The sequence below is a fragment of the Danio rerio genome, chromosome 10 (genome assembly GCF_049306965.1).
Source record: "Danio rerio strain Tuebingen ecotype United States chromosome 10, GRCz12tu, whole genome shotgun sequence".
Classification (NCBI taxonomy): Eukaryota; Metazoa; Chordata; class Actinopteri; order Cypriniformes; family Danionidae; genus Danio; species Danio rerio.
This window is the reverse complement of record NC_133185.1, coordinates 21944278-21969529: the sequence shown is the minus strand read 5'-3', so window position 1 is coordinate 21969529 and position 25252 is coordinate 21944278. Positions and strand designations below refer to the sequence as shown.

Here is a 25252-nt window from a genome sequence, read left to right as displayed (position 1 = left end):
TTATTTGTAAGGATACACAGAATACCTTTTGAATTAATATAACTTTGTTTTTATTTTGAGTAATTTACTTATAATAAAACTTTCAGCAATGATTTAAACCAATGTCAGACAGGATTCATAAAGGTGTTGCAAACCCTTTAAGAATACAGAATATAATCACGTATTCATAGAATCCAATCATCATGTGCTGTAGTCTTATTTTTAAGACAACAGGTAAGGATAAACCTCACTGATGCTGATTTGAGGAAAGTCTTGAAAAGCTTTTGTTAACTGAGCATGCTTTTTCAATCATGGTTGGGTTTTCACCATTTAAACTATTAAAAGCCTTATTTAATTACCAAGTACAAAGTGATACATTTAAATAAAATCCATATAAACAGTTTTATTTGAATGTTTAAAGTCAACTTTAAAATGTTAAATTGTGTTTCTTTGTTAGCATGCTAACGGCTCCTGCGATCCTATTGGTGGATTTTAAAAGATTTGAAGAAATGAAAAAGAAATTGTCATTTTTTTCCGTACAGCATTGTGGTATCGTAAAATATATACATCTGTTCACAATATTGCACTTTTACATAAGATATTAGAAAATTTAAACTATTAAGAAGTATTTAATTAAAAAGAGTCACCACTAACGACACAGTCAGCATGTTGACTCCACATAAAGCTTCATTGTTTGCATGCTAATTGTAAAGCATAAATTTCTATTTCCTGTTGGTTTTACACAATTTGCTTCATTCTAAGTTCTGTTTAAACTAGTATTAAATCTCAGTTTTTTATATTAACATGAAGGCTTCTAACAAAAATGATCAGCAAATCTTTGAAAATTAAACAGCCTATTCCTCTTTATCACATTATTTGCAAATATTCATACTTCTATGTAGCGTGTAGTTGTTTGCGAATGTAAAAATCTGCAAAATTTCAAACGTCTCTGTGCAAAATAAATGAATTTGTGCCTTATTAGTGTGGCTAAAACTACAATATTCACTCAGTTTAGAAAGACTCAGAAGCTAATTTTACTTTTAATAACATAAACTAGAATGTAATTTGTTCATAATAAAAGGCAACTTTTTGTTTAATATTATTACTTCTATTATTTAACACAAGAAATATCAGATAGAATAAATGGGTGACAAGCTCTATTTCAAACAAAATATAATCACATACTATAGTTTTATTTCCAGAACCACAAGTAAAGATAAACCTCACTGTTGCTGACTTAAGGAAAGTCTTGACAAACTTTTGTAAACTGAGCATGCTTTTTCAATCGTGGTTGTGTTTCTAATATTTAAACTATTAAAAGCCTTATTTAATTACCAAGTACAAAGTGATACATTTAAATAAAATCCATATAAACAGTTTTATTTGAATGTTTAAAGTCAACTTTAAAATGTTAAATTGAGTTTCTTTGTTAGCATGCTAACGGCTCCTGCAATCCTATTGGTGGATTTTAAAAGATTTGAAGAAATGGAAAAGAAATTGTCATTTTATCCATACAGCATTGTGGTGTCGTTAAATAAATACATCTGTTCACAATATTGCACTTTTACATAAGATATTAGAATATTAAAACAATTAAAAAGTACTTTAAAAAGAGTCACCACTAACGACACAGTCAGCATATTGACTCCACATAAAGCTTCATTGTTCAGTGTTAGAATAGTAGTTTTCAGAAGATAGCTTTTCATTTACCATTGACTTTTATGCATTTTAGATCATATTATAGTTCTGTTTAAATTGCTATTAAATCTCTTTGCTATATGTTAATATGAAGGCTTCTAGCAAAAAATAATCTGTAAATCTCAGTGAAAAATAAACAGTCTATTTATCTTTATCACATTATTTGAAATTATTCATACTGTTTTGCAGCGTATATTTGTTTGCGAATGTGAAAGATCTGCAAAATTTCAAACATGCCTGTGCAAAATGAATACTGTATTTTTAAAGCTAAAAAGAGAGTCAAATAAACTCACTCAACTTAGAAAAACTCAGAAGCCATTCTTATAATAACAGAAACTTGAATAAGATTTTTTTTCTGTGGTGAGAAGTAACTTTCTATATAATGTTTTTGTCTTTAACACAAGAAAAATCACATAGGATCCTGAGTTGTGAACCCTATACGAATACAGAATATAATCACATATTCATAGAATCCAATCATCATGTGCTAAAGTCTTATTTCTAAAACAACAGGTAGGACAAACCTCACTGATGTTGATTAGAAAGAAGTCTTGAAAAGCTTTTGTAAACTGAGCATGCTTTTCAATCATGATTGTGTTTCTAACATTTAAACTATTAAAAGCCTTATTTAATAACTAATTACACATTTATTTAAAGTCCATATAAACAGTTTTATTTTAAAGTCAACTTCAAATGTTAAATTGAGTTTCTTTGTTAGCATGCTAACGGCTCCTGCGATACTATTGGTGGAGTTTGAAAGATTTAAAGAAATGGAAAAGAAATTGCCATTTTATTTATACAGTATTGTGGTATCGTAAAATAAATACATCTGTTCACAAAATTGCACTTTTATAGAAATTAGAATATTCAAACTATTTTTTAAAACTTATTTTTTTCCATGTTTGAATGCTTGTTGTCAAAAGATACATTTCCACTTCCTTTATGCATTTTGGTTCATTCTAAGTTCTGTTTAGGCTAGTATTAAATCTCTATTCTATTTGTTAATATGAAGGTTTCTAGTAAAAATGATCAGCAGTAAATATCTGTGAAAAATAAACAGTCTATTCCTCTTTATCACATTATTTAAAAATATTTGTTCTTTTATGCAGCATGTAGTTGTTTGTGAATGTGTAAGATCTGCAAAATTTCGTACTTTTCTTTTTTATAGTAAGAAGTAACTTTCTAAAGAACATAATAATTTTTATTAACTAACGCAAGAAAAATCAGATACAGTCAACAAGAACAAGCTTAGGAATATGGGATGTATCATGGTCTAAACAGACTCAGGAAACACTCCTGATTTAAACATATCCCCCTTTTTTTCTTTTTTTTCCTCTTACCTTTTTTATTATATTTATTTATTTGTTTATTTATTTTATTTTATTTATTTATTTATTTATTATTATTTTATTTATTTATTTATTTGATTAATTTTTAAGGGAAAGGGTTGTTGGGAGGGAGAATGGGGGGTAAAAAGTTTGCTGTGCCTTCATGATTATTGTTCAGTAATTGTGTAATCTGTTGTGATATGCAAATTGAACAAAGTAATAAATATATTGTACAATAAAAACAAGAAAAATCAGATAGGATTGATAAAGAGTCCTATATGAATACAAAGTATAATCACATGTTCATAGAATCCAGTTATCTTATACTGTAGTCTTATTTCTAATAAAACAGATAAGGATAAACTTCAGTCATGCTGAGTTATGGAAAGTCTTGAAAAGCTTTTGTAAACTGGGCATGCTTTTTTCAACCATGGTTGGGTTTCTAACATTTAAACTATTAAAAAACGCAAGCCAATGTAGTAATATATTTAATTAAAGTCTATGTAAACAGTTTTTTCCCAGAGATGGGTTGCGGCTGGAAGGGCATCCGCTGCGTAAAAACTTGCTGGATAAGTTGGCGGTTCATTCCGCTGTGGCGACCCCGGATTAATAAAGGGACTAAGCCGACAAGAAAATGAATGAATGAATTAACAGTTTTATTTTTAAATGTATTTGTTAATCTTCAAGTATTTAACATTTCAAAGTTACCCTTCAAATGTCCCGCGATCCTATTGGGGGATCTGGAAAGCAGTTGTCTTTTTGCTATTTTTTTCACACAGCTTTGTGGTATCATAAAATAAGCACATGCATTACAATATTGCACATTTATATAAAATATTAGAATATTAAAAGAATATAAAAAATATTTATCCAAAAAGTCCCCGCTGGTGTGACTGTATAACGGCTGCATTTAAAACATACTTTTCAGTGCTGCATAGTAAGCTATAGTGCTCAAAAGATGAATTTCTATTTGCTGTTAAGTTTTACATGTTTAAGTTTAAAAGTTAAAAGACATACTATAACTTTGAACAAGTAATATTAGAGAGATCAGATAGGATTTATAAAGGGGTTGCAAGTCATGTACAAATACAGAACATAATCACATATTCATAGAATCCAGTCATCATATACTGCAGTCTTATTTCTAAGACAACAGGTAAGGATAAACCTCACTGATACTGATTTGACAGCAGTCCTGACAAGCTTTGTAAACTGAGCATCCTTTTTAATCATGGTTGGGTTTCTAATATTTAAATTATAAAATTTGCAGGTCAGTTAGAAAGTGACATTTTTAAAGTCCATATAGACAGTTTTATTAGATTGTTTTTAAAATAAACCTCAAATGTTAAATTCAGATTCTTTCAGCTCTTATATTAGCATGCTATAATGTCTCCTGTGATCCTATTGGTGAATTCTGAAAGCAGTTGTCTTTTGCTACTTCTTTGCATACAGCATTGTGGTATTGTAAATAAATACATGTTGAAAATATTGCACATCTATATCCATTATTATAATATTAAAACTATTAATGAATATTTTATAAATATTTATAATATTTTATAAAAAAAGTCTTCACTGAGATGACACACAGTCAGCATATTGGCTGCATCTAAAATGCCCTTTCCCCTGCTCTAGAATAAGTGTTTAAATTCATTAGACTTAAAATAAGACTTTAAAATAATAATAATAATATGAAAGGAAACTATATGACTTCCTACTAGATTTCGAAACGTGCAATACGTGGACTTTCATCATCCAACAAGGCCATGATGAGAAATTTTATGAATGTCAGTGACGTACACCAACGGAATTTAGTGCCGTAGGTCACTTTACAGTGACATCAGGGCAACATATGAGAATATGTTTACACTATACTGTATGTCTTATTTTGAAGGCTGTGACATGGTGGCTCAGTGGTTAGCACTGTTACCTAATAGCAATAAGGTTTCTGGTTCGAGTCCCGCCTGGGTCAGTTGGCATTTCTGTATGGGGTTTGCATGTTCTCCCTTTGTTTACATGGGTTTCCTCCGGGTGCTCCGGTTTCTCCCACAGTTTAAAGACATGTGCTATAGGTGAATTGAATAAACTAAATTGGCCATCGTGTATGAGTGTGTGTGAATAAACGTATACGTATGATTCCCATCTCTGGGTTGCGGCTATAAGGGCATCTGCTGTGTAAAACATATGCTGAATAAGTTGGCATTCATTCCGCTGTGGCAACCCCTGATGAATAAAGGGACTAAGCTGAAGGAAAATGAATGAATTTAAAATACTTTCTTTCCTACTGTTCTTATACAGTGTAATGGTTTATTTTCTTACGTGAAACATGCCGTTTATGGCCCTTAATTGGACTGAAACTGCAGAAGCATTTAAACTGACACGTTCTATATATAACATGCTTTTTATTCACAGTTAAGTACCTACACTGACAGTTTGCTATTCAGACAAATGTGAAAGTGTGAAAGCTGCAATGTAGTTGAAGAAACCTCTTATACTAAGAATTGTGACGTACGCCTCAGTGAACCGTTATATGAATATACATGTGAACACACAAAAGTTGCTGATTACATGAAAAGAAAATGATTAGAGGACCACAACACAAAACATTAGTATTAGATTTAAGTTTTCTTAAAAAACACACACACATCAATACATGCATAAAACATACACTGCATAATATTTCTATCTAAGGTGAAAAATATGCATTTAAAAAAATAGATCTGTGAATTTTTGTTAGTTGTCTGGTTTTATCAGCCTGATCTGTATTTTCAGTATTTTCTGCCTGTAGTTTTGTGGCAAATTCGCATAAATTCAGTCATTCAAAAAAAAACATGATTTTAAAAAGGAGGCATACAACCCAACACTAAAAAAAATATTCAAAGATTTAAAGATTTGCTAAAAAAGATTTACAAAAAAATTTACGTTAAGTGGTTTGAACTATTTATTTGGGCTAAATTAAAACAAATAAATAAGTTGAACATTACTACATTTTATTTGTTTGTTTAAACTCAACCCATATAATTTGTTAGCAACAGTTTTGCGGATATCACTTTTTTCAGTAAACCCTACTCCCAAACCCAACCGTCATTAGAGGATAAACTAATCATTCTAAATTGTACAAATGACACCAACAAATTAGCCTCTTAATTAAAAACTTACTAATTGCTGTGCTGTGTGACTGAGTGGTTTTACACATTTTTCAGATAGGACTCATAACTGGGTGACAGAACCTTTAAGAATACAGATATAATCACACATTTAACTTAGTTAGTTGGTAGTCTTACTGCTATTCTATACGTTAATGCAAAGGTTTTTAGCAGAAATTGTCAGTAGCAAATGAAACAATCTTTTCTATTCATTCACGTTATTAGAAATAATTTTTTCTTTGATGCTGTGTACAATGCAGCTGTTTGATAATGTAATAATACAAGCTTTTTCACGTAGGCACAAAACATATGCGTAATAGCTTTTTTATTAAACACACTAGCAGTAGACATTGTCCTACAAACAACTGTTTATACTACAAAAATGTCATAGTTATTTTCCTTTAATAACAAAAAATTCAAAGCTGCTTTTTCTAGTTGAACTTACTTACGACATAACAAAAATCAGAGGTGATTCATAAATGGGTGACAAGCCCTATACACAGAATATTACCAAATATTCATAGAATCCATTCATTGTGTGCTATAGTTTTATTTCTACGACAACAGGTAAGAAAAAACCTTACTGATGTTGATTTGTGGAAAGTCTTGAAAAGCTTTTGTAAACTGAGCATGCTTTTTCAATCATGGCTGGGTTTCTAATGCTTAAACCATTAAAAGCACAAGCAAATTATACAGCTATACATTTAATAATTAACTCCATATAAACTGTTTTATTTGAACGTTTTAAATTATACTTGAAATGCTACATTCTGATTCTTTCAGCTCTTATATTAGGAGCTAACAGCTCCTGCAATCCTATTGGTGGATCTTGAAAGCAGTTGTCTTTTGCTATTCTTTCTTGATTACAGCATTGCGGAGTTGTAAAATAAATACACCGGTTCACAGTATTGCACATTTCTATAAGATATTACAACAATTAAAAAGTATTTAATTAAAAAAAAAAAGTTACCACTGCGAAGCATGTATTGATAATTTAACAAAACAGACTGATAAATTTCTATTTGCTGTTGAGTTTTACACATTTGAGTTAGTTTTACCGCTATTCTGTACAATCATGCAAATGTTTCTAGCAGAAAACAATCCTTTCTATTCATTCACATTATTTGAAAAAAAAATTTTCTTTGATGCAGTGTTCAATGATTTGTTTGATAATGTAGTAATACAAAATTTCTCACTTGTGTGCAAAACATGTCATAATAGTTTCTTTCTAGCACACCCTGCTGAAAACATTTTCACACAAGTATTTGTTTACAAAATGCACTAATATTTTTGTGTAATAACATCAAATCAAAAGTTGTTTTCAATTTAATATATACATAACCAAACAAAGATCAGACAGGATTCATAAATGGGTGACAAGCCCTATATGAATACAGAGTATAATCATGTATTCATAGAATCCAATCATCATGTGCTGAAGTCTTAATTCTAAGACAACAGGCAAGGATAAACCTCACTGATGCTGATTTGAGGGAAGTCTTGAAATGCTTTTGTAAACTGAGCATGCTTTTTCAATTGTGGTTGTGTTTCTAACATTTAAACTAAACGCAAGCCAATTATAAAGCAAAACATATATTTAAAGTCCATATTAACAGTTTTATCCTAATGTTTTAAAGTCAACTTCAAATGTTAAATTGAGTTTCTTTGTTAGCATGCTAATGGCTCCTGCGATACTATTGGTGGATTTTGAAAGCAGCTGTCTTTTTGCTTTATTTTTTTTTTCACACAGCATTGTGGAATTGTAAAATAAATACAAATACTTATTTATAAATACATTCCCAATATTGTACATCTCTATAAAATATTACAACAATTAAAAAGTATTTAATTTAAAAAAGAGTTACCACTGCATACCAAGCATGTATTAATAAGTTGATAAAACAGACTGATAAATTTATATTTACTGTTGAGTTTTAGACAGTTCAGTTAGCTAGCTGGTAGTTTTACTGCTATTCTGTACAATAATGCAATAAAGGTTTCAGAAATTGTCATGAGCAAATGTTTATGAAACTATCTCACATTATTTGAAAATATTTCTTTTTTTGTTTTAGTGTACGATGCAGTTGTTTGATAATGTAGTAATAAAAATTTCCCACTTTTGTGTAAAACATATGTCATGACAGTTACTTTCTAGGATACCCTGCCAGAAAGCATTGCCATACAAACATTTGATTACATGACAAAAATACACTACTACCTTCCTTTGTAAACATAATATTAAATGCTTTTACAGTTTACTTTACCTAGAACAAAACAAAGACCAGACAGGATTCATAAATGAGTGATATACCCCAATTTAACACAGAATAAAATATAAAAGGTATTCTTAGAATCCAATCATCATATACTGTAGACTTATTTCTAAGATTACAGGCAAGGATAAACCTCACTGATGCAGATTTGAGGAAAGTCTTGAAATGCTTTTGTAAACTAAGCATACTTTTTCAATCATGGTTGGGTTTCTAATATTTAAACTATTAAACACACAAGCCGAGTATATACTGTAGCGATAGATTTCTTGATTTACTCAATATAAACATTGTTATTTGAATGTTTAAAGTATACTTGAAATGTTAAATTCAGATTCTGTCATCTCTGCCATTATCATACTAATGGCCTCTGCGATCCTATTGGTGGATCTTGAAAACAGTTGCCTTTTTGCTATTTCTTAGCATACAGCATTGTGGTATATAAAAATAAAAACATGTATTCACAATATTGCACATTTATGTAAAATATAAATACTATTAATACAACAACAACAACAAAAAAAAAAAAAAAGCATTGAATTAAAATATTGTCACCACTGACGTGACACACAGTCAGCATATATATACACAGTCAGCATTATATCGTATGGCTTTAAATGGTGTATTTAAAGAAAAGGAATGAGATTCAATTAAACAATATTTAAAATATTCTAGTTTCTAGCTTATTCTGACTTCTTTGACATGTTTTATGTTGTAGTTCTAACTGAAATGTGTTAAGCTTAGTATTGGAGTGTTGTACCTTATTGCAAATGTTTCTACAATAAATAATCAGCCACAGATGTTTTTGAAACAAATCTATTCTGTTCCAGCACATGATTTGAAGATATGTACTTTCCAACTGCTTGTAAATGTATTGGTCTGCAAAGTTTAAAGTTTAAGTTCTAATTCTGAACTCTCTGCCGTTTATTCTTATGTTAGTTCATAGCAAACTTACATTTTATGGTCTTTATTAGCTGCCCATGAACAATGTCTACTGTAGTCTACAATGTAAAAATATCTGTTAATTAGCAGTTTTTTATATATTTTGTGATTCGCAAGTGTTTTTCGTTTATTTACGGTTGAATGGGATTATGGGAGCTTGACCTCTGCTCTGTTGACCTTTGATGCTGAAAAATCTACTCTACAGTTTAACAGTGACTTACTGACATTTTAGTAGTTTGACATAACATATAGGAAATAATATGTAGACAACTAATTCTGTAAAATAACAGAAAATGTACAGGCAGTTTATCACAAGGTTTTTGTACTTTTGAAGTAAAAGGATGATGAGAAAAGGATAAACGTTGGTCCATGCTGGGACGGATTGGAAGGCAGAAATCCAAATCCATCAGTGCCATAATATACAACACCACTCAAACAATATATCGCTTTAAACTATTAAACATATTAATTAAAGTCACTTTTTCCAACTTTTCAAGATTAAAAGTCGTTGGAAGAAAGAGCAAGGTCCCATAAAGCAATTCAAAAGCAGGAATAAATGGGGAAAAGTAAAAACATAAGTCACAAAATACAGAAAACTGCTTATTTAAGGATGTTTTTACATCGCCCCAAACACTGTAGTTGTAAAGGAAGCCTGGGAGAGTTAGTTTTGCGTTGTCGATTTGTTGAGTTGAGGCCGTTTTCATTCATGCAAATTAGGATGTTGACACAAATTAATAGAGGAAAAACAATGCCATACGCTGTTCTGTTCATATCGCATGTTCAAAAGTGCTGAGCAAGAGCTCATATGCAGATACAGTGAGGGATGTTTGCGTTCCGTCATGTACCATAAGCTGTAGACCAATCGCAACAGACTGTGACTTGACCTGCCCAATCAGAAAAGATCAGACGCTCAGAAATGTGGGGTTTAAAGAAACCAGATCCTTGAATGAACCATTTTAGAGCTCAAAAGAAAAGAGATGATACTGCAATGTGTATTATGACAAAAAAAAACTGACCTTCAGTAGAAGGTCCTATCGTAAACCTATTGTATGAGACTGAATCAGCAAACTTGGCATAATAAAAATAGCATAATGGGGCACATTTGATATGTACTGATATCCACACATACATAAACAGGCTTAGACGTATTGAATTGGAGATATTGTGTATAGTGCACAATCATGAATGGGATGCCTGTGACTGCACATGTGGGATTTGCTGTGGCTATGAGGGCAGGGCTCAGGACTCGGACGTGAACAGCTGATAGTATCGCTGGCGCAGGACATGATGCCCTCTTGCTGACTGTCTCACTGCACAGGTGGAATGTGTCCAACGAGAGAGTGAGAGAGACGGGCAGTCAGTCTGATGGGAGAGATGTGCTTGTGGAATGTGCTGGGTGGTACCTGTGTGTGTTTTTGTTGTGTGTATGTGTGTGTGTGTCTATTTGTGGGAGTGAGTGGGGTATGAGGACTGGAATGTTCTAGATGTTTTGATGACTGTGCGTCCATCTGTTTTCTGCTTGTAATCAGAAATGGCTCCATAAAGAGGCTTTAATGTTCAAAAACCAGTATGAAAGGCTCTTTATTGGGTTAAAAGTTGTTTAGATTATTCACAATTAGACTAAATGGTTCCTTAGGAACTGATGTTGTTGTTTGTGGGATTGTTCTATGGCTTCTTTTTGAAAATGCCATCCTGTTTCAAACCTTTCTTTTTAAGAGTGTAGTTGATATTTTCTGTAATTATAATGATTTTTAGTCACACAATGGTGTATTTTTAACCCTGCAAGACCCAAATGTAGTAAATAATGAGCAGTATGAAAAATAAAGACGTGTATGAATATATCCATTAACATTTTTGTTGATATAAGAGTGATAAAAAAATGTATTAGTAAATGTTATGAAGCAGCTTAAATTGACTCACTGTTGATTCTATGTTGACTTTAGACCCCCTTTCAGTTTTCAGCATTATTTTTCAATCAAATTTTCACATTACAGTTTTTAAGTTCTTTGTTAAAGCATTATGAGACACAAACCAAACCAAGCAATTGCTTGAAAAATCACAACATAATAACCATTGATTTAACAATAACTTACTGGAAATCGGACAAATAAAGGTACAACAAGACTCTGTACTGCACAATAAATTGTTTCAGCATCGATATCACAGTGTGCTCATTCGCTATAGACACATCACGAGTACACGCAATGTTGATTCTGGATTATAATTTATCATTTTGCAAGTGTTTTTTTCAGGGCCTGTGACTGTGTAAGGGTTTTAAAAGCATTCAGGTATAAGAAAATGTACCGTTTGTAGTTTTGACAAATAATAACAATTCATTTTATTGAATTGTTTATATAACGAGTACTGTGCAGTCATATTTTACATTTGATTATTCAGTTTATTTATACAATTTATTTTAGGTTTACTGATGAATACAAGTATGTAAAAATAGGGTTTTAAGAGACTACTCGGTCATTCAGAGTGCTACATGGAAGTGAGTGGGGCTAATAAGCTGTTTTGACATATTTGCTCAGTATTTGACAGTATACAGCATATTGTAGTTTTTACAGTTAAACATAATTATTTACAAATACTATGACATAATATTCCCAGCTCTGTCTAATGGGGGATCATAACAATTAAACATTTTTCTAAGTTTCTAAGTCATGCTTTTTACCTCAAGTATAATTACTTTCACAGACACCATCGATTAAGCCCATGCAGATCGCTTGATAACTACAAACCTGCTAACAAAAGAGCTACATATCCAATCATGCACCACTCACACGCACCTGTTCCAGTTGCCATTGATTACACACACTCACACAGCCAGAGGATAGTTAAAAACTGATTACAGGGACTATATACACAGCACATACGCACACCTCTGGGCTGAGTTTAGTTATACTGTCTTTGTGAACATTATGGTGCAGTTTCTCTTGCCTTGCTTTGTCCCTTGCCTTGTTTGTTTGTTTACATATTCTGCTGCATGCCTATACTGATCATTTGCCTGTGGATTGACCACGACTCTGGATTTCCTGTATACAACTGTTTGCCCTGTTTCTCTGTTTAAAAAACCCTGCGTATGGATGCGCACTCCTTTGTCAGCATCCACTTCATATTACACAGTAAATATTTGAATCAATAATTAACATGGTAATATAGAAATCCAAGTATCACCAAAAAATTGTATTCCAGTTTTTCATGTATTTTGAAAACCTCTTTTAAAAATCTTTTATATATTTTAAAAAGCTATTTTTTTCCATGTTATTTAGTTTATTTTATTCTTAATTATTATTTATGATGTACGTTTAATGATTTTTTTATCATTCATTTAAAAGATCTCTTAAAACTCTGGGAAATCACAAAAATGTTAAATTTTGTTAAATTAATAGACTATTTATCTAATTTCATGAGCTGTTTTTTTTTTTTTTTTTTTGGGCAATTATGAATTCCCACCCATATCTCTTTAACAACCATATTATGGCATAAGCAAATGGGATCATATGAATTCACATGAATTAGCAAGCACTTCATCTAAATATATTGTGTTGGATCAACAAAAGGGAATCATTTATCAACTTCATGAACTTAGAAATTTAAGTTGTCCTTTAAAATGTATTTTCCTGTGGGGAAAACGAATTGAGTTTTTACTTCCTTAAACAGTTTTCTCAGATGCTCCCTTGTTATCACCCAATCAATAACCCTGCCCCCAAACTCATGCTATTAGTTGAGCTGTTGAGGTGCAAGGCATTTTTCAGATCATGTTAGAACTGTCCTTAAAAATTACCCAAAAGCAAGGCTTTTAGTTATCTCTTCAAATTAAACTAGGATTAAAGAAGATTGTATTATAACCTTAAAAACACAAGGTATGGCCAAGTGTATTTGTGTCAAGGTGGTGCTAGAACGTGCTGGAATGTGATGTCTTGACAATGCGATAAGACTGTGGATGGACTCAAGAATGTTGTCGACTCTTATCCAGTGCATTGAGTTATTAAGCCCATAATTGTGTCTTTTTTCAACACATATTTCTGTCTTTGATGTTTTAGAGAAACTACTCAATGCCTTTTTAATGAATGCACTAGTTATTTGGCTAGTATTTTTTCTTTAAAAAGTTCATTACTTGAGAAGTAAAATTATATAAGGTCTTAGTTTCCAATAAATTAAAAAATAAATAAATGAACTATCAAGTGAATATATGTGTGTAAAATTAAAGATAATACTGTTTTCCAAAAAATATTATTTGTATTAAATTAATAACAATAAAAAAAAAAAAAAAATAATAATAATAAATATTATCTAACAATACAAATATTTAAAAGGGAAAATTTGATTTATTTTTACCTCAAGTAACTTTTTTTTTTTGTTTTAGTCATAAACGTGTTGTTGTTGTTTTTTTTTATATATATTTTTTGTCAAACAAAACTTGAACCTACATTTTATTTCCTAAAAACATATATAACATAATAAAAAAATTAACCCAGTGGTTGTGCTTGTCAATATTTGACCCAAATTGTAACAGTTGTGCATTTTTTGAGTGTTGGTTTCAGTTAACCTGATAAAAAAAAGAAAGAAAAAAACAAGAGAAGGAAATAAGTTCTTTCGTATATATATATATATATATACAGTATATATATATATATATATGGATAGATAGAGGAATAGTGAAGACTGTAATGACATTTCACTCATCTACACATTCTTGTATATACCATCTTGTTTAGTTGTATGATATTTCAAAGCAATTTAATAATACATATCACTAAAGTGTCGAGATATATGCAGTGTTACATTTTTGAATTAATAAAAAAATGCTTGCTAACTTCTTAAACATCTTCCCTTAGCATGTATTTTGGTGCAGATTTCCTCATCAGTATATTGTCGAGAGTAATTTGAGTGATTTGCTGTGTCGTGGTCCTCCTCTCTGCCACTGTTCATCATGTTTTGTGCTGACAGGGTCGAACACACACATGATTTCATTAAGTGCAGCAGTGCAGTGCAGCAGACAGTTGGCCTGTTTTAATATGTTCTCTCTCTCTCTCTCTCTCTCTCTCTCTCTCTCTCTCTCTCTCTCTCTCGCTCGCTCTCTCATGAGCCTCTTACATAACCAAGGAGCTTGTCTTATCAAATATGAAATTCTGTGTTTGATGCTAGCAGAGAGCGTCCTGTCAAACAAACATTGTTGAAACAGCACTGAAGTGTTTTACACTCACTGAAATAATAGAATATTAGTGGACAGTCAACTCGCAGTTACAACAAGAGCTTTTTAGCGCTTACAAAAATGTTCTATGTATTTTGTGTGATCATTATCCATTCAGTTGTCAATGAATCAACATTTTTTTACAAGAAAATAGAAAAGACTACCAACATGTTAAACCATGTTTTAGACATGTTAAATGCATATTAAAAGATGCTAGCAACTTACTAAAATGTGCTAGCAAAGAATTAAGACACATGCTAAAATATTCATTATTTTTCTTCCGGCTTAGTCCCTTTATTCATCAGAGATTGACACAGCGGAATGAACTGCCAACTTATCCAGCATATGTTTTACACAGCGGATGCCCTTCCAGCCAAAACCCAGTACTGGGAAACATTCATACACTCCTGCATTCACACACATACTGTACACTATGGCAATTTTAGCTTATTCAATACACCTATAGTGCATGACTGTGGGGGAAACCAGAGCACCTGGAGGAAACCCACATGAACACGAGGAGATTATGCAAACTCCACACAGAAATTCCAAGTGACAGAGCCGGGACTCAAACCAGCAACCATCATGCTGTGAGGCGACAGTGCTAACCACTGAGCCATCATGCTGCCCATATAAACATGCTAAACGTCTTTTGATAAAGAAGAAATCTACAGTTTGCTAAAGCTTAAAGATGGTAGCAACTTTACAAAATACTGAATCCCAACATTGTTAAAACATGCTATTCTAGCATAATTGCAATATTTTTCTGTTAGACTGTGTGACCTTTTCAAAAGTTCAAACTTCAGGCTTCCACTTAAAACATCAGACTACTTTAAACTTTAAAACAAACTAAAACTTAAAGCTTTTAAAACTACTGTCAAGCCAACCTCTTAATGATGTTGTCATGATTAAAGGTGCAGTTGGTGATCTGCTTAAATGCTAACCGGTTAGCATAATATCTTTGAAACACAGTCCCACCCCTGCAATCCAGAGCCACACCTCCTGAAATCAGGAACGCGTACATTAAAGATGACAGAGACCCACTTGATCATGTGATTTGCCAGATATAAAACTTTATAAACTTTATTAAAGGCTAAACTTGTCATAATGTGCAATATTTCATGCATGCAAGGATTGCTGATTTCACTCTCTAACACGATTTGTCCTAAAGAGACTATTGTATGCTTAGTGGTTGGCCGGTGGGGTGCAGGGATCATATTTATTACTAAGAAATACTTACATTCTATTTCAGGCTGAATATTCAGAGTAGCATGGTGAACAGTATAGGGAGGCTGTCATTGTTCAAAAATGAACCAATGTGAATATAAAACCACCTTCACCACAGTAAAGCAGGCTAGGCGGAATAGCACTATTTACTAATGAATTGTTGTTAAACTAAATAAAAATCTACATGATCAATGCTGTAAAAGGACCTTATGAAACAAAAAATAGTACCATCAATCTTTCTCCTGAAGATTTCAGTGGCTGAACAACACTTCTGTGCATATAACCCATACACAACACAACACAATCTACATCAGCTTTGCGTGACTACAACAGTTTTAAAACAGAACATTACCTGTCTAAAAGAAATACTTCAGCCATGGTGGCTTCAGCGTGCAAAAGTAACTCCAATATTGGTTCAGGATTTTTAAAAGTTTCGATTGTGCATTTGTTTTTACTGCTCTATTTCTTGTGTGCAGCTGACCGTGCATGCACGCACAAAATGGCAGACCTCTGTGAACGGCTGTGCAGATGTACAAATCTACATTTACCTACAAACAGTTTGAGCTTCTTATCAGAATTATGGGAATTGTCTGCCTGACAGTATTTAATTGGATGGACATTTATTTTTAGTTTTATGCCTTACCCAGACAATGAAAATACATATAAATACATTTAAATCATTTACTTTAATCATTACTGTTGAAATGTGGAGACTTTTGACCAGCACAACAAAACAGGTTTCTGGAGACAATCACCTACTGCACCTTAACATTTTATCCAGTTTAATGTGTTTCTGTTCCAACTGGTTTTTAAGTTTACTAGCAGTTTCTGTGATGCTTTTTACTTCAACTATGATAATAGTAAATATTCTAATTAATAATTAATATGGTAATGTATAAATCCAAGTATCTTATAAGCCCCTTTTGGGGACATAAAATATCTTTTATATATCATTTTTTGGGAAGCAAATTTTTTATTTTATTTTATTTATTTATTTTTAATTAATCAGTCATGCTGTAAGTTTCATGTTTTTATCATTCATTTAAAGATCTCTTAAAATAAAACTTTTTATCTCATCTGATCAAAATTATTTCCGTTATTAAATTAATCAAATTAAGCAAATTGATTCATTTTTCAGGGTGGCGCAGTAGGTAGTGCTGTCGCCTCACAGCAAGAAGTTTGCTGGTTCGAGTCTCGGCTGGGTCAGTTGGTGTTTCTGTGTGGGGTTTGCATGTTCTCCCCGCGTTCGCATGGGTTTCCTCCGGGTGCTCTGGTTTCTCCCACAGTCCAAAACATGTGGTATAGGTGAGCTGAATAAGCTAAATTGTCTGTAGTGTATGTGTGTGAATGAGTGTGTATGGATGTTTTCTCAGTGATGGTTTGCAGCTGGAAGAGCATCTGCTGCATAAACCATATGCTGGATTAGTTGGCGGTTCACTCCGCTGTGCCGACACCAGATTTATAAAGGGACTTAGCTGAAAAGAAATTGAATAAATAAATGAACGAATAACTCCAAACTAATTATTTTACACCAGTCGCTTATATTTATTTGATGAGTAACCATTCATTATCCAGCCTGATGCAAGTTCTGCTTTGTGTTGGTGTCCTTAACACCTGCTTGGGGGTTATTTTACTGATAATAGCTGGTATTATGATGCATTAAGACCTCTAAACAAAACTGCATGAAGGCCGGTGAATCATTTCACTCATCACATCTTCATATCACTATTTCCAACGCCTATGCACCATCTGACAATGCTCAAAAAGCCCACTCGCACCTTTGTGTGTATGCGTACGTATTTGTGTGTGTGAAGCAGTGAGAGCGCATGGTTATTTTTGGCTCTGCCTCGCAGCTCTGCGGTGCTGTGGCAACTGGAATGAATGTGACTGACAGTTTCTGGCTGATCTGAGCCTCTGTGACCTCTAGAAAATGGAGGACGCTTCAGAGCCACATCCTGTGTTCATATTCTAATTAAATCATCGCAAATGACTAAACCAATGAGAGAGATGGGAAATAGAATAAACAGGGGCTATGATGACTAGCTATTAGGGATGATAGGTCACTGCAGTGGCGAAGAGCTAGTGCAAAACAAGCCTGTTTTTATGTGTGCTTATATGTTCCAGATAGTATTAATGAATAGTGAATGAGTGAGTAGAGGTTCACATCTGTGGGAGGAGAACAGTGTGAGTCTTCAGAAATGGTGCCGATGGATGGGGAGAAACAAACAACACAGATAGTAGAGAGAGACGCTGTAAATAGACTATTTAGCTTACGGTGCATTTGCGTCATGCGGGAATTATAATGACTGAAGTCACTTCCTGTTCTAAATTCAATTTCCTTTTTTCTGTAAAAAAGATCACACCTGACTGAGTATCACTGGGTCAGGATTTTATTTCTGAGAAATAGTTAAAGTGGTCATGTTTTCATGATTTGATCTGGAAATAAATTTAAATAGATTTGGAACTCGTTTTAGGTGATGATACTTATATTCTCATAAATGTGGTAACTACTCGTTAATGAATTGTTCTTTTTTTCACTGCTGATCTACTTTTATTAAGTGTAAACTCATACACATGGACTGATAAAGAAGTATTGTAAAAAAATCACTTGTGTATTTCATTTTATTCATTTTCCTTCGACTTAGTCTCTATTTCAGAGGTCGCCACAGCGGAATGAACCGCCAAGTATTTCACTATACGTTTTGCGCAGTTGACAACCTTCCAGCCGGAACCCAGTATTAGGAAACATTCAAACACACTCATTCACACACACACACACACATACACACACACTATGGACAATTTAGCTTACCCAAATACAGTATCTTATTGCATGTCATTGGACTGTGCAGGAAACACGGAGAGATTATGCAAACTCCACACAGAACTGACCCAGCAGGGACTCAAACCAGCGACCTTCTTGTTGTGAGTGCTAACCACTGAGCCACCGTGCTGCCCACTTGTTTATTTCCAAGCTTTAAATAAATGAATGGATGAACAATGATTATACTAGAGCTGTGCGATATTGAATAAAATCGTGATATCTTAAATAATGTGATATTCACTGTGATATTTTTTTTAAATCTCGTAACCAACATGTTTCATGTTATTTCAGGGGGGGAAAAGCATCAGTATAACTTCTTAGAAATTAAAATTCATGTTTCATTCATGTTAAAAAATCAAGAACTATCTGAAAAAAAAACAGAGGAGAGGTTAATCTTTTCTCTATTATTCCTTTTTAAAATGGCTTGATCATACAGTATTTCAACATCCATGCTAAAATCTTACAGAATTTTGGACAAAAAGCAGCATGTCTAGGATTCGGTTTCAGAGATGCACATTGGCATTGCCTAATGTACCGAAAAGTCTTTCAGATGGTGTTCTAGTTGCAGGCGCAAAATAACTTGTATTAAATCACTCATTTATTGCAAACCATTGGGATATGTATATCGCAATATGCACATCTGTGATATTTCAATAATTTACCTTCAATAATTTATCTTCAGATTGCTCTTTCCCAGATTTGGTTTCTGGCTCATATTCAATCAAATCATTTCCACTGTCTTCAAAATCAATATTTTGATTACTGATAGCTAATTAACCAGATTCACAATTCAAAAGCAGTGGCACTTATATTTAATTTTGTGCAGCACGAATTACTCTAAAACATTCAAGCCATTTCAAAGTTTGTTGATTATAGTCTTATGTCTATGGTAATAAAGAGTGAAACTTTACATTATTATCATGACGGCATGTTTTTATGTTACCTTAATGTATTTTAGTAAGTTAAGCAGGTTATAACTTTATTTATTAATTTATACAAATTTTTATTCAATGCTTTAAGCCAAGGGCAGCTCAGTGGCTCAGTGGTTAGCTCTGTCATCTTACAGCAAGAAGGTTGCTAAATTAAGTCCTGACTGGACCGGTTGACATTGCTATGTGGAGTTTGCATGTGTTTCTCAGTGCTGAGTTGTGGCTGGAAGAGCATCTGCTGTGTAAAACATGCTGGATAACTTGGGGGTTCATTCCTCTGTGTAAACCCCTGATAAATAAGGGACTAAGCCGAAGGAAAATGAATGAATGAATGAATGAATGTTTTAAGTCAGTTCAGTAAACATACATTACTTTGTTCATTTGATTCTAAAGAAAGCAAAACATAAAAAATTAAACATTTTTACGTGCACCACTCATCCATCATGATTATGTAGATAGATGTGAATCTGTGGCTTTGCCTTCTTTTACTTGGAAATCTTCATTTCCTCTGTTCAGTACATATCAGACTCACAAGTAAAACAAACAATAAAGAGCCCATTTATTGCTAATTGAAGTGTATTTCATCTTTAATACTTGCTTTAATGCAATCTACTGTATGAAATATAAAAATAAGCGTGATGTAACAACAGTAGTGTCAAGTTAAAGAGCATGTGCAAATATCTATTGATACGATCAGATTCTTTCTAATAAATATTCACAGAAGAATCATAACATTACCCTCCTTTTAAAGTTTGATGTCACCACCATTTTTCTTGCTTGTATATATAATGCCACTCTAAGTTTTTATTAATTTTAGAGTTTCCAGTGGGTAATTATGAATCCAAAGACTCACAGTGACTCACTGTTTTTTACTCACTGTAAATTGGTAATTATAGTAATTCTGTGAACATACAGTTCCCCCGTTGATTCTGCAAGTGAGCGCAGCACTGTGATGCGACAACTAGTATCTCCTGTGATAATCATTAAAGTGCTGGCACACATTTGCAGTAAAAGCTGCTTTGTTAATTATATTGGAAGGATTCTATTTTATCTCATAAGATCATTAGCACAGTGTGAATGTGGAGTAAAAGGATGCATTTTCTCTCTCTACCTTTGCTTCTGCATGTAGGTCAGCTTTCTCTCTCCCTCCCTCTCTTCTCTCTTTCTCTCTCGAGTACTTTCTCTATCAGCACATCTTGCACAGCGAGCAAAGAATGAATAAAGATACACAAACCACACCTGACCACAACATTTTTTTCTCAGGCGAATAATTCTTAAAGCTGTTACAATATTTCTCACGCCCAACTGTCCAAAAACAAATTACTACAGTAAAATAAAAGTTTGGTCTTGGATGCTGACTGGTTAATACAGCATGTAACACTGAAAAGTTGATACTGGGCCCTTATTTATGAAAGTAAATAATCAAGCCATGTTACTGTATATAGCAGGGCTGCCCAAATTTTTTCAAATGAAGGGCCAAAAACCAAATATCATTAATTAAGAACCATGGAGGCGAAGATATATAGACCAAACTATTTTACATTAAGATTGTCATGGGTAATTTTATAATTTATTTCATAATATTTACAAATAAAAAGAAAACATTACTTTAAATCGTATTAACTAATGCAGGATAACATTTTAAATGATAACTTATTGTGTTAAAAACATAAACAATCACATTTATAACACAGTGGAGTTCCATGCTGAATACACTAGTCAAGCCTTTGACTTCATTTGCTCATTAAAGTCTTGGCATTGTCATTGTAATCATATGTACATTTTAAACTGAACTACTGTATTTAAATTGAAGCATTTCATTTCAGCTAGCTTTTTTTAGCTTAACGAACTAATAAAAGGTTTAGTTTGAAATGACAATACCTAAACCATCCCCATCACTCTTCTCAGGTTACCGTGGGCCAACTTTAGTTTGGGCATCTCAAACTAAATAGTGTTGGTCTAGTGTATGTATCATGATTAAAGAGGCTACAGGAATCCACTGTGCATCATTCAAAAACAAAACTCCAATTTGATTGCAATATAGTTCCAAATATCCCTCACATATGAAATACAATTCATTGTCCAAATTTGACTCAATAGCCAACATTTCGAAAGAACCTGATACTTTAGAAATGAAACAAATATGCATACACACAACAAACACAATACAAGCCACCATCCCCCCACCCGAACCTCACAATCATAATCTTCATGTTGACCACAACCACTGTCCAATTTATTAAATGTAAATAAACTGGTCTTATTATGAACAGTTATGAAGTGACTTGTCTCCTCTTCAGGGAGATCAGGTAATGAGTAAATATAGTCTCCCCATCAGTTAATGAGTAAATAAAATCCAGTTTTGTCCTACATTTCGTTTTCTGTGTTACTTTAAAATGCTACATTGGCTACATTAACAGGTGCTCAAATAATCTGTATGTAATCAGATTCATGGTTCAGTCGAATTCAAAAACTTTAATGTAAAGGCTTTAATGGGTATGAGCTTTCTAATTCAGTCCAACTGCAAATAAATTATCATGTAAACACTTGAACCTGCCAATTTACTCAATGGTTTCAAAATTAAACCCAATATTTCTATTTTCAGATACATGTAGCCTAAAGAAAATACATACACTATCAACTTTTTTTTACTGTACGTAGAACCTAATTTTTCTTAAACACAAAAGTTTTAATCGGAATGTATATAAATTTGTATTTAACAGATATTTGAATCAGATTGCCATGTTTTCAGAACATGTATTCAGATCTGCAATCTAATGAATCTAAATTTGTTCAGATTAAATAAAATTGGTATATGTAAACATAGGCATTGTGAAAGTAAAATGGCCTGTGAATAAAGGTTAATTCATCCTGACTGTGTGCACTGGTGGCCATTTTAGGGTTGTGGGCTTTTGCAGTGTTGTGTTGTAATGCATGCACAGGTCTATAGCAGTAGGACAGATTGTTCAGTGGTCAGGTCCTCTGTGTCTTCCTGCAAAGCGCTCATGCCCCACAGGGCCACAGATGGCAGCTGGCAGATACAGCAAGGGAGTTTTTTAGACTGGAAAAGATGCTGCGGGGTTCCAGATATCTGCTGTGAATGGTCACATTGTGCAGATCACAGTCATTTGCATAGAAGCAGCTTTTTCATTTTGTTCATCAGAATTTCCCCACTGCTGTGTTTTTAGTTAAAGATGACAGGACACTTTTTAGACACTGTTCCCAGGAGTGCAAGCAAATGGCCTGGAAAAGGCTGAGCTGTGTCCTTGCATTAGCATCACCTGAACTGTTTTATTTTTTTGTTCTCCTGCAGGAAAGAAGCAACACTACCTATGAGTCTGCATATCTGCAATGTGCTAGAAGCAACTAAGGTCTGGAAAGACTCCTGAGACACTCTCAAGCCTGTCACATAACAGAAGAGTGAACGCACAATCTGTCAAGCTCAACGCAGACCCCTTAAGGAGTTCTGGTCATTTAAGGACGTGGAACGTGCGTTCAAATTTTCCAATGCCACATGAACACCTCCCTGAAAAGAATTTACTTATCAGAACAAAGGACAGGGAGGTTAGAATTTAGCCAATCACGAGAAGAATCAAGAACAGGAGAGGGTCTAACCAGAAAAGGAAGCTGAAACAGGAAGAAGGTAGTGACATTGTGGTGGATGCTGTTTCTGTTACGGTGGTTGCATCAGTTCCTTTCTGAAACTTATAAAGCCACGGATGAGCAGGTTTATGAACGTTAAGCCAACAACAGTATTAAACTGAACAGTATTTCTTAGTAAGATCCTATGGTATTCTCTATTTAGGTGCTTGTGATATTTATGTCCAAATAAATGTGCTGTAACAGTGAAAACACTGAAACAATTGCCAACATATCTACTGATACTGTAGTGTTAAGCCAATCATTTTTAAGAATTTATCACTGAATATTAGTATCATTGAATATCCAGTTTCTTCGAATGATTGTGCAATATCAGTGAACAGGGTGTAAGTACTTGCCTCAAGACTTGATAAGCCCACGGGAGTCACAGACTGTAATTTCTTGTGACCTCTGAAGGAAAACACCTTTGCCTGTTGTTCTTCAGGACTTTTTATACTGTGCACTGGCTGGACATCTTTGTCCATCTGTGCCACATAAAGACTCAGGGTGACACAGCCCGTGACCAAGGAAGAACTTTAATTCAGCAATGGACAAACCTATTCGCCCTCACGTCCCCTGCAATGGCTGAGTGTCCTCCCCCAGTGCACTGAAGACGTTCTCTGCAGGACCACCGTACAATACACCCAGTTCCTCTAGCCAAGAACACCACGCCTAGGAGTGAATGTCCTGTTTGCGGCGCCAACCTGTGACCATTCCTATGGACACCGTCAAGATCATCCAGTCAGAGAAGTTCCCCCGGGAGTGTCAAGTCCCTGTGACCCAACCTCGCTATGCCCCACCTCCCCGTGTGGCCTGGGATGGAGGAGGCGAGGGGGAGGTTATCGTTAACCAGGCTTGTGGCGACCTAACTATGGAGGTCAATGGCAATACTGTGGTTCCACCCAGACCCCTAGTGTCTCCTCCCGCTCCTGTCCTCCGCCGTGAAGCCAGTTATCTTGCTCAGCGCAAGGCCAGCACGGCTGACATCTGCTACCACCAGTTCCACTACAAGATGGATGATGTAATCGTCAACCAGTACGTGCTCCGCTCTTCTTCCACCTCGTCCTCCTCGTCCTCCACCTCCTCAGGCCCGGTGATGCCATGTGAACCGCTGGACTGCCCCACATGTGGGCACACCTACAACTTTGCTGGCAAGCGGCCCCGCATCCTGTCCTGTTTGCACTCGGTATGTGAGGAGTGCCTGCAGATCCTGTATGAGTCCTGTCCCAAGTATAAGTTCATCTCCTGCCCTACGTGCCGCCGCGAGACCGTGCTCTTCACAGACTATGGGTTAGCCGCGCTGGCCATCAATACCAGCATCCTCAGCCGGCTGCCACCTGACCCGGCAGGCACAGTGCAGTGGGGCAGCGATGGTGACCGCAGCTGCTATCAAACAGTGCGCCAATACTGTCAGTCGGCTTGCACTTGCCACATTGCCAACCCTCTTTCCTCCTGTGGAATCATGTAGACAGTGCGTACAACTTGGCACAACTCATCTGAAAAGCTATCCACCCGTGCCCACCATCTGAGCTACACACATTCACCTTCTCCCGAAGGGTCACATGTACCTGTAAATTTAACAGCACAGGATGCTATATGAGGACTTGAAGTGAAAAGGACACTTGAGTGCAAAGACAGAGATATGAAATATCAGAGTAAATGTATTTTATGTATGAACTGGTTTCCCTATAGCCCTCGATCTCTTGTTTGGATGTGTTTGTCATCTCTTTACATGGGAATGCCAAGGGAAGTCTATCTCCCCCATCCTGGGTATAATAAAGACCAATAAAGAATTAAAAAAGTCAACTTTTGTTTTGTCTAATATTTTAGTGTTGATTGAATGCACACTTTGGAATTTCATCCAAAGCAACAGGTTATATTGGACTATTTCAGCAACTGTTTTATAAATATTGCAGATTTGCACGTACTCTTTATACATATCTTTTGAGGTATATTAGGAAACTATGTAACCCAGGCTCATTCTGAAAATGTACCGCAATATAAATTTCTGGAGACCGCCAAATACATTCTAGGAGGTAAATTTTTTATTTTAATTTTTTTTTGGGTCTT

General features: G+C 34.2%; 1 protein-coding gene and 6 non-coding genes across 7 annotated transcripts in view; 1 reads left to right on the top strand and 6 right to left on the bottom strand.

Annotated features, from left to right (window-relative positions):
* Positions 1–24988, top strand: part of si:dkey-106l3.6 — a 30330-nt gene extending 5342 nt beyond the window's left edge. Inside the window, exon 2 of the mRNA XM_003199320.7 lies at positions 22857–24988. Coding sequence (XP_003199368.2) covers positions 23865–24650 — 786 coding nt within the window. The 5' untranslated portion in view covers positions 22857–23864 and the 3' untranslated portion in view covers positions 24651–24988. The remainder of the gene's footprint in view (positions 1–22856) is intronic.
* Positions 104–236, bottom strand: LOC137496628 (U8 small nucleolar RNA). Its single transcript, XR_011017107.1, has one exon. It is a non-coding gene; the product is annotated as a U8 small nucleolar RNA (small nucleolar RNA).
* Positions 2086–2212, bottom strand: LOC137496632 (U8 small nucleolar RNA). The gene has a single exon (XR_011017111.1). It is a non-coding gene; the product is annotated as a U8 small nucleolar RNA (small nucleolar RNA).
* Positions 4052–4184, bottom strand: LOC137496630 (U8 small nucleolar RNA). The gene has a single exon (XR_011017109.1). It is a non-coding gene; the product is annotated as a U8 small nucleolar RNA (small nucleolar RNA).
* LOC137496634 (U8 small nucleolar RNA) lies at positions 6613–6741 on the bottom strand. Its single transcript, XR_011017113.1, has one exon. It is a non-coding gene; the product is annotated as a U8 small nucleolar RNA (small nucleolar RNA).
* LOC137496631 (U8 small nucleolar RNA) lies at positions 7503–7635 on the bottom strand. Its single transcript, XR_011017110.1, has one exon. It is a non-coding gene; the product is annotated as a U8 small nucleolar RNA (small nucleolar RNA).
* LOC137496633 (U8 small nucleolar RNA) lies at positions 8432–8568 on the bottom strand. Its single transcript, XR_011017112.1, has one exon. It is a non-coding gene; the product is annotated as a U8 small nucleolar RNA (small nucleolar RNA).
* Positions 24989–25252: the final 264 nt, after the last annotated feature.